The sequence below is a fragment of the Piliocolobus tephrosceles genome, chromosome 19 (assembly GCF_002776525.5).
Source record: "Piliocolobus tephrosceles isolate RC106 chromosome 19, ASM277652v3, whole genome shotgun sequence".
Classification (NCBI taxonomy): domain Eukaryota; kingdom Metazoa; phylum Chordata; class Mammalia; order Primates; family Cercopithecidae; genus Piliocolobus; species Piliocolobus tephrosceles.
In genome coordinates, this window is record NC_045452.1 from 20,131,982 (window position 1) to 20,141,356 (window position 9,375).

At 57.7% G+C, this 9,375-nt stretch overlaps 1 protein-coding gene across 11 annotated transcripts in view; it reads right to left on the bottom strand.

Moving 5' to 3' along the window:
• Window positions 1-250: 250 nt before the first annotated feature.
• The window catches only part of LOC111549018 (casein kinase I), a 26,988-nt gene continuing 17,863 nt past the window's right edge, over window positions 251-9,375 (bottom strand). For 4 of the 11 annotated variants that reach the window (XM_023222018.2, XM_023222021.2, XM_023222020.3 and 1 more), the window contains exon 7: window positions 6,037-8,753. In XM_023222018.2, the coding sequence (XP_023077786.2) occupies window positions 8,131-8,753 (623 nt within the window). In that variant the 3' untranslated portion in view covers window positions 6,037-8,130. Of the gene's footprint in view, window positions 1,490-3,139; window positions 3,205-3,257; window positions 4,081-4,172; window positions 4,366-5,216; window positions 5,278-6,034; window positions 8,754-9,375 lie in introns of those variants that run through there. The other 7 variants (XM_023222024.2, XM_023222025.2, XM_023222023.3 and 4 more) reach the window with 7 other exon arrangements.

Here is a 9,375-nt window from a genome sequence, read left to right on the forward strand (position 1 = left end):
GCAGGGAGAAGCTCTCAGCCCCACCCCACCCTCTTTACAAGACCCCCGCGTGGCGTCTGTGTGCACTCATGTTTTCAAAGCCCCCTGGACATCCCAACCACTGCCCAAGTGTTGTGAAAGTGGCCCCAGTCACACCTGCCTCCAGGGCGAGGGCTTGTTCCTCACTGACTGTGCTGATCCCAGCGAGACCCACATCTGGTTCTGCGGGGAGAGTCCCAAGGGCACAGAGGTGGACAAAGGGCTGCCTCCATCACTTTATCTTTTCTACTTTATTACTTCAAATTAACAACCACAATAAAGCTCAAAAAAGTCCAATATTTACACAGGAAAAAAGTACAAAATTCCCCCCAAAGTTCTTCAGTATTTTTTTTTCAGTTTTTTAAATTACAAAGTAATAAAAAGCTTTGCTCTTTAATTAAAAAAAAAAAAGGAAAAAGGGGAAACAGAGGTAAATAAATTAGGAAAACACACACATGGAGAAAACAAAAATAAAATAAAATAAAAACAAAAAGAGGTGTTAACTAGGAAGGATGAGTTAATCCCAAACCCAGCCCTGACCCCAGGCTCCTCCTCAGAAAGGTGGAACCCAGGGAGAGGGGGGACCCCAGGTGACTGTCAGGACCAGGGAAGTAATTTATAACTCAGAGTCAGATGCCTTCTGGAAGTAGTCTCCATGGATTCTGCCCTAAAACCAGGAACGGAAGATGGAGCTGCCACCGGCTGATGACGGGTTGAGGGGGATCGGTGGCAGTGAGGACCCTCTGAACTCTGAGGGATGCGGAGGTCACTGCCCACCCCCATGTCCTTGTTAGTAGACACAGGAGAACGGGAATTTGGGCTGGCAGGCGGGGCAGGCCGTGGCACCTGCTGTCCTGGGAAACACAGGTCAATACATCCACACACGCACACAAGGGACGCTGACCCCCACAACCTCCCCATCCACTCCATGGAGAGGCAGAGGGGAGTCTGGAGGCCAGGGGGACACCCCAGGGGGACACTGGAAAAGCCCAGCACGGGAAGTCAGCCACTGTCATCTCAGTGGGTGGGGCTGTGCGTATCTCCTGGATTGTGAGGCTCGGGAAACTCGGTGGGAACGGCCTTCGACTGACCACACCACTGGCTCTGATGCTCGAGGGCCGGCTCTGGCTCTGGGACCTGTCACTTCTCCGACCCGGACCCGACCCGTTCCTCTCCGGGCAGGTGACGGGTGGGGGCAGGAACAGGAGGCTGGGCAGGGCCGTGGCGTCTGGCTCCTGTAGCCTGGTGTTGTCAGGGGAGCATCTGGCAGCCTGAAGGTTGGGGGTAGCAGGCACCACAAAGGGGCAAGAATCCTCAGTGCTGAGGGCATCTCATCTTCTTGCCATTGGCAAAGAAATCAAAGAAACAAACTCGATCGTCGGTTTTGTGCTGGGTTTTTTTTGTTGTTCTTTTGAGTGGTTTATTTTTGCCATCTTTTTTTGTTTTTTTAAAAGAAAATACAGTGAAGACACTAGAAGGGAGAAGGGAGAAGACAGGTGAGGTGCACAGCTGTCTCTGGCTACTCTTTTTTTTTTTTTTTTTGAGATGGAGTCTTGCTCTGTCCCCCAGGCTGGAGGGCAGTGGCACAATCTCGACTCACTGCAACCTCCACCTCCCGGGTTCAAGCGATTCTCCTGTCTCAGCCTCCCAAGTAGCTGGGATTACAGGTGCCCACCACCACACCCAGCTAATTTTTGTGCTTTTAGTAGGGATGGGTTTTCACCATGTTGGCCAAGCAGGTCTCGAACTCCTGACCTCAAGTGACCTGCCCATCTGGGCCTCCCAAAGTGCTGGGATTACAGGTGCGAGCCACTGCACCTGGCCCCCCAAACTCCTGTCTTCTCGTCCTTTGGTCTATCTCCCTCTGAATCCCAGAGCCTGGCTCAAGGCCCAGCATGCTAGGAGATCCACCTTCATGTGACAGAAACAGATTATCTCCCTCCTCTGCCCTCCTGGTGAGCATCTCCCAACCCTACCCCACCCCCAAATATCTGTCCAGCCAGCCATGGACAGCCTGGTTCCTGGGCCTGAGATCTGAGGAAGGCCTGTCCTGTTCATGCCTCCTCTCTGTGTGGATGAACTCCTACAACACAGACGACACACAGATTGTCCCAGTGTGAAGTCGAGTCCCCTGACGTGTCGGGCCTACTGCTACTGCCTACAAATGGACACACGTTCCCCGGACAGCTAAGATTACACCCTCGACAAGCCCAAAGAGCCCCTGCCACCTCCCCTTTCTCAAGCCAGGTCCCACAGTGGGGCGTTTCCATGCCCCACTTCAAGGCCTCGTGCAGTCAGGGAAGAACTGGGAGGCTCACACTGGCCAGAGGGCCTCTCCCAGTCCTACTACAGAGGCCGAAAAAGGGCTCCCTTGCTTCCTCCACAGTCCTGTTGAGTCTTGTGCAGGAATTAACTTGCGTAACAGCCCAGAGGCTGAGACAGGGCTAATGCCGTGGGAGAGGTCAGAGTGTGAGCCCATGGCCCCATCTCTGCTGGGAACCAACCTTTCAGAATGTTTTTTTTCTTTTTTCTTTTTTTTTTTTTTTGAGACAGAGTCTTGCTCTGTCGCCCAGGCTAGAGTGCAGTGGTGCGATCTCGGCTCGCTGCAAGCTCCGCCTCCCGGGTTCATGCCATTCTCTTGCCTCAGCCTCCTGAGTAGCTGGGACTACACACGCCCGCCACACCTGGCTAATTTTTTGTTTGTTTGTTTGTTTGTTTTTAGTAGAGACGGGGTGTTGGCCAGGATGGTCTCGATCTCCCGACCTTGTGATCTGCCCGTCTCGGCCTTCCAAAGTGCTGGGATTACAGGCATGAGCCACCGCGCCTGGCCTCCAGAATATGTTAAGGCAGAAGGAGACAGAGGGCTGGCCGAGGGCAGAAAAAGTTTTTCCAGCAGAAATTAATTCATGTGGGGTCAGGCCTGAGCAGAGAAACCCTTGGCCCCGAGCCAGGCAGGCTCCAAGGTTTTAAACTCCTTAAGGCCCCTTAGAGTTCTGGGGCACCTGGTACCATCTGCCACTGCCACTGCCACCCACTCCTCACAACACATTAGTCTCTTTCTGGGGCCTGGGAGCTTCTAGGCCGGCTGGGCTGGTTGCATCTGCAGCAGTCATGGACTCACCTAAGCAAACACTGGTCCAATGCGGGCTCTCCTCACTTCCCAAGATGGTCAAATGGCACACTTGTCTTTTGAGGGAGAGAAGGGAGAGAGAGGGAGGGACAAGCTTCAAGTCAAGTCCCTCAGCTGCTGGCGATGGAGATTTGGCAAGTCTCTCCCCACTGAGGAGTTCTACCCCCACCCCCACCTCCATGCAGCCCCTCAAGCCGAGGGAAAGCCTGTGTGATTCCAATGACTCTAAGATGTCCCTGTCTGTAGGTAAGAACATTGCCCTGGGAGGCAAACCTGCTACCTAAGTAGATGGCCAAGGAGGGTTCTCTCGCAGGACTCCCATCCATCTCTGCCAGGCCACCTTCCCTGGGCAACTACAGATTCCCCCTTCCCAAGTGTCCCCATCCAAACATGGCCCCAAAGTGGATGGGACCTCACCGCCCCTACACCCCATGCTCTTGCCAATGCTCACGGGGGTTCCTGGGTGCTCCCTGATGTCAGGGAGCAGGAACACCTCATCTCTGAGCCCCTGCTGCCCACCCCGGCTGGGCCGCTGGCAGCGAAGGCTGGAGCCCAGCCGTGACACTTGCCAGGGAATGTTACTGCCCTGAGCCTTGGTGAATGACTTTGCTCAAGAGGGCTCATTAGACCTCAGAGGATTAAATGAGGCCAAGTCCCGGCTCAACAGAAGGGGTTCACTCTAAGGCAAGCAGCGTCGACGGGGCGGGAAGAACAGAGCCGAGGCCTGACCTCACACTGGGGGGTCTCTAGCTCAGTTGTGAGGCCCAGAGGGACTGGCAGGGGGCAGCTCACCTGTGAGGCTGGGATCCGGGAGACCTCTTGCCGCCCAGTGAGGTCTGAGGAGGAGACGTTGGCGGGCGCGCCCCTGTGCAGCCTCATACTCACCTTCCTCTCCCGGTCGACCCGTGAGATCGCTCTGGGAGAAGTATTGCCTAGAGAAACAGGCGTGGAAAGCCATCCTCAGAGTGGGCACAGAGCCCCCCACCCACCCTGAGCCCAGCCCACTGCCTGAGTCCCTGCTCACCAGCTGGCTGGATGCGGGAGGCTGGCGTGGAAGCCACGGGCTCGGCGGCACTGCGGAGCCGGTTGGCAGTGGCCCCCGTGGGTGGGCCAGGGGGCAGGGCTCGGGTCGCGGACCCCCGTAGCTGCCCCATCCTCTCCTCGCGCTCGTGTTCTCGCCGCTCCCGGTCCACGTCCTCGGGGTTCCGGGCTGCACCCTGCAGGGATGCAAGAAAAGATACCGGTCAGCCCCAGAGGCCAGGGTGTTCTCGGCCCAGCAGCCCTGCAGGGCACAGCAGGGGAGGGAGGCCGGATAGGTATCTCAGAAACCCTCTGCTCCAGCCTCCCCTACAAGCGCGGGAAGCCATGACCCCCAATCACACAGCACAGAGACACGAAGCCACACAACCACTGAAGGAAGGAGAAAGCAGGAGTCTGGAGGCAGAGGGAGGTCAGTCTGCCCTGCTTTCCCGGAATGGAGCCAGAGCCGGGACAACTAATGCCCCCAGGATGATCAAGAGCACCTCTTGGCCCTCCTGGCCTGGGGCTGGGCCTGTCCTGGCCCCCCTCGGTGTACCAAGAGCCCTTAACTACTCAAGGTTGCCAAATCGGGCAGGGAAGCTGTTTAGAGGCCTCTAGCAGACTGGCTAGGGGTGTCCAGAGTGGGAAAAGGACAGGCCCAGAGTCACAAAACTAGTGGAAGTGGGCCAGGACTCAGACCAGGTCTCCTGGTACCCAGCCAGGAGCTCTTTTCACCAGGGAGCTGTCCTTCCCCTGCTGCGACCTGGCAATGGCTTCTGGCAGGTGCCGTGGAGGCCACAGCCAGGAGGCCCAGGGAACCCACACAGACACCACTTGCCTTGGGATGGGCGCTCAAGGGGAGCTGGAGAAGAAAACGGGGCCATGTGGCCCATGGAGGAAGAAGAGGCCCAACAGGCACGGCTGGAGCAGAAGGGGTGCCCTAAGCCCCCAGGTGCCCTGCTTTACAGCCACTGCTGCCCCTTGTATAGGAGGAAGTGAGAAGGGGCCAGAGAAGAGCGTGTGTGGGGGCAGTGCCCGACTGCGTTACCTAGTTCATCCCGGGGCCGTCCGCAGGGAAGGGCAGGGGGCTGGCAGGAAGGGGGCCGCATCTGTGGAGGAGAGAGCTGCGGGCTGAGTGGGGGGCCTGTTCATGGGCCACAGGGTGTGGTTCCTGCAACCCATGTCTCTCCCAGGAGACTAGCCAAGAGGTGGCGGTGGGCCCTGTCTTTAAGCAACTCCACGAAGTAGTGGCTAAGACTAGAATGATCCCTGAATCTTAGTGAGGCACCAAGGCCCAGAGAGGCCTTGTGGCCTGCCTGGGGTCGCACAGCTCAGGGCAGAGCTAGGGTCTGAACCCAGGCCTTTGCCACCCAGTCCCACTCTGCTCTCTGCACCCCAAGAGGTCACTGTTCAGAGCCTTGCCTTAGAACACTCTAGAACACGCATCTTCCCATCCTCCCACCCAGAAGCCTCTCAGGCAGGCCTGGGACCACCAAGGCTCTAACTCCTGACCTCTGGTTCTCACCCTGGGCTCCCATTCAGTTGCAGGCTGGCAAACAGTGACTCAGCCAGAGCCCCAGCAAAGCCTGGGGAGGAACACGAGCTGTGGCACCTCCGTGCTGAACCTTCTGCGGGCAGGGCCACGTCAACCCTGCGAGGCAGGTCAATCTCATTTCCATGGTTGGGATGCAGAGGCTGAGTGACTCACTCCACGGTGTGGAGCCCTGCAGCCAGCAGCCAAGCAGAGCGCTGGAGCCCCTGCCCTGTGTGAGCCCAAAAGGCTCAGGCCATCGCCAGCCCGGAGGCAGGAAGTGGGCGACTCTCCATGGTCCCATCCAGCCCACAGGACGCAAGAAACACACAGCAGGGAGCTCTCTTGGCCTTTATTGCCCACAGAAAATGCAAAAGATCAGCAAAGTCACAGGAGCATCCACCTGTCATCATATGGACCCCTGTCCTTGGCTGTGTTGAATTCCTTCCCGGCCGGCGGACTGGACCTCGGAACACAGTGGCTCTATGTGCTGCGAGTGGCTTCCAGGCTCCAGGGATCCACAGATCCCAGCACGCCGGTGCAGACCACCACAGGGTGTCCTGTCTATTGCCGGGTTGGCATGGGAAGGGCCCGGCCTCGGGGTGAAAGTTCCCACTGCATGTTTTCCAGGTGCTTCTGCCAGAGGACGGCTGGAGGTGGTTCAGCTCACGACGGTGGCCATGGCAATGAGTCAGTGATTGGCAAAGGATAAGGCTGTGGGCGTCTCTGCCCAGCTTCTAACTTCAGGGCCTGCCTCAAGACGGACTCCAGGAAGGTGGTCACAGCAGCAGCAGTGGATGGAGAGGTGCTCCTGGCCTGCTTGGAGAAGAGATCTTGCTGGCTAGACAGTCTTGCGAGACTCCATAAGGGAGGCACCTAGAGCAGTGATGTCCACAGAACGTTCTGGATGAAGGAAATGGTCCCGTCTGCCTTGCTGGATGTGGTGGCCACTGGAGTGCAGGGGCGTGATCTCGGCTCACTCCAAACTCTGCCTCCTGGGTTCAAGCGATTCTCCTGCCTCAGCCTCCCCAGTAGCTGGGATTACAGCAACACACCACCATACCCAGCTAATTTTTGTGTTTTTAGTAGAAATGGGTTTCACCATGTTGGCCAGGCTGGTCTTAAACTCCTGACCTCAAGTGATCCGCCCTCTTTGGCCTCCCAAAATGCTGGGATTACAGGCATAAGCCTTCGTGCTTGGCTGACATTTCCAGTCTTGATTAATTTTAATTCATTAAAAATGTGTCGCATGTAGCCGGTGGCTACCATCTTGGACAGTGTCAGTCTACAGAATACAAAATCCATTCTTGGAGTTGTGCTGAGCTGGAGGGCCAAGCCCATCACGAACCAGACTTGGGAGTGACTATCTCGATGAGAAAGTGCCCAGTGCCCAATGCCCTGTGGTGGAAAGAGCTGGTCCCTGGTGCCCAAGGCCATGGGCCCCATTTGGAGCCAGAAGGTCTAGGGTGAAATCAGAGAAGACGCCCCCTGCCCATATCCCATTTCCACCCCTGCTGAAAAGGGCAACCGAGGCCTCTCCCTCTCTGCCTGACCTCTGTCTCACTCCTTAGTGAACAAGAAACCCAGAGAGAAGAAAAGCCGACCAACGTGCCGACCTTGGCTTTCAGAACAGAGCCTTGGTCCTAAACATCTAGCAGGGCAGCTGAGGGCCCTGCCACGAAAGAGGCACACCAGGATGAAGCAAGAGGAGGTATTTAATGAGTTCAGGTTCAACACAGCGGCTGCTGACGGGGTCTGGCCGTGAGTCTGTCCTGGGACCCGTTCCCACCAGGCCCTTTGTGGGCAGTGGCCACCAACCCTCCTTCAGGCTGTCCTGGCCCTCAGGTGGCTGGCTACTTCCCTAGGATCCCACGGCAGGGCCTTTTCCACCATGCCCTCCACTGTGCTGCTATCTCTTGGGAACAGGGGGTCATCCCATCCTCCCAAGAAACACTTCCTCAGGCCTGGCCCCGATGGGCTCAGGCACACCTGGCGACATCAGAAATGGGGCCCTGGAGTCCAGACCACAGGCCAGTAGTTTTGGGGCAGCTCCTCCACCTCCTCCACCTCCTCCATGGGCCTATCTGGGGGGCTCTGGGTGCCCAGGGGCGCCGGGCACCTGGAAGGGACAAAAAGAGCACAGCTGAGGCTCAGCCTCTTGCGCTCGCTGGTCAAGTGGCAAATTTTGGAAAAGCCAGGCCTCAGAGGATCCTTACCAGTATGTGGGTGAGTACGTGGGCCCGGCACAGGGACAGGGGCGGGGACAGAACGGTCCCTTCGCTGTCACAGGGCTGTCACGGGGCTGAGCCTGGCTAGAGGAAGCCCCCTTTGCCAGAAGAGATGTGAAACAAGATATACAATTTCACAGATTCCAGAGCCCTGGGCACGGCCGGCCAATGCTGCTCCCCACCCAACCCCACCCCCGGGACTCTTAAAAGAGGGAAACAGAACAACTGCCTAGCCAGACCCAGGGTCCCATGACCAAGAAGAAAGCAAGCACCATGACTGGGTCCAGGCTGGCCAGAGGGGCCACAGTGCAGGTGGCCGCCTGGGATGTGTAGAATAGGAGCAGGACGGTGCAGGCAGCGATCAGGGCGGCGGGGGGCACTGCCAGCACCACCCACGCCCTGCCGCGGGGACCCAGGAGGGGCCCCAGGTGAAGCCAGGTCCTTCTTATTCCAGCAGGAGGCAGCGCCCTGCCTGGGCCCTGCTGCCCACGGCGGCACAAGTTGTCAGCACGGATGAGGCAGGAGGGCTCCAGGACCCCAGTGAGGTCAACCACACCGTCCAGCTCATACCTCCCGTCTGTCGGGAGCTCCACCCGCCACTGGCTCACTCTGGCCCTCTGAGTCAGGGCCTTCCCCATCCAGTCCCCTAAGCCCGCCTTGGCCTCCAGGTGACTCACGAATTTCAGCATGTTCCAGTCGAAGACGTAGTCATAGGAGAAGCCCTGCCGGTGGAAGAGGTTGCGGAAGAGCTGACGTAGGTAAGAGTAGTCGGGCTTGTCGTCAAACCGCAGGGAGCGGCAGAAGTTGAGGTATGTTGAGAATTCAGCTGAGGAGGGATTGCAGGGGACAGAGAACGCAACCGTGAGGCCCATGCTCCCAGATGCCCTGCAGTCAGCACTGTCCTAGCCACCCACTGCCCCACAGATACTTCCAATCTGAGAGAGGCAAGAAAAGGAGGCAACAGAACCACGGCCTTCCCTGGCTTGCCTGTGAGCAGAGCCTCTGCCACTTTCAGAGCAAGGGAAGACCTGTGAACTGTGGCCAGGAGCTTCTGCCAGGTAGCCGGTTCCAGGAGCCACGCCCACAGCTCTTCCGCTGCCCTCACCAAGCACCTGGGGGCCCGCAGATCAATTGCTGCCATAAACTCAAAGGACTGCAAGAGCCTGACGGACCTTCCAACACAACCTGAACAAGAGAAAAACTTCCATTTCCTCCTCAAAAAAACTAGGGACAGGGCCCTTGGGAGATGAGGTAGGAATGTGGGCTGGGAAGCAACAGGTTTAACAGCCAGGCCAGGGAAACCAGGCCTTCCGGCTGTGCCAAGGGGTGGCAAAGAGCCAGGGTTACTGCTCAGGTGCCAAGGGCTGTGGGGCAGCGCAGTATGGGCTTTGTTGTTGTTGTTGTTGTTGTTTTTGAGACGGAGTCTCGCTCTGTCGCCCGGGCTGGAC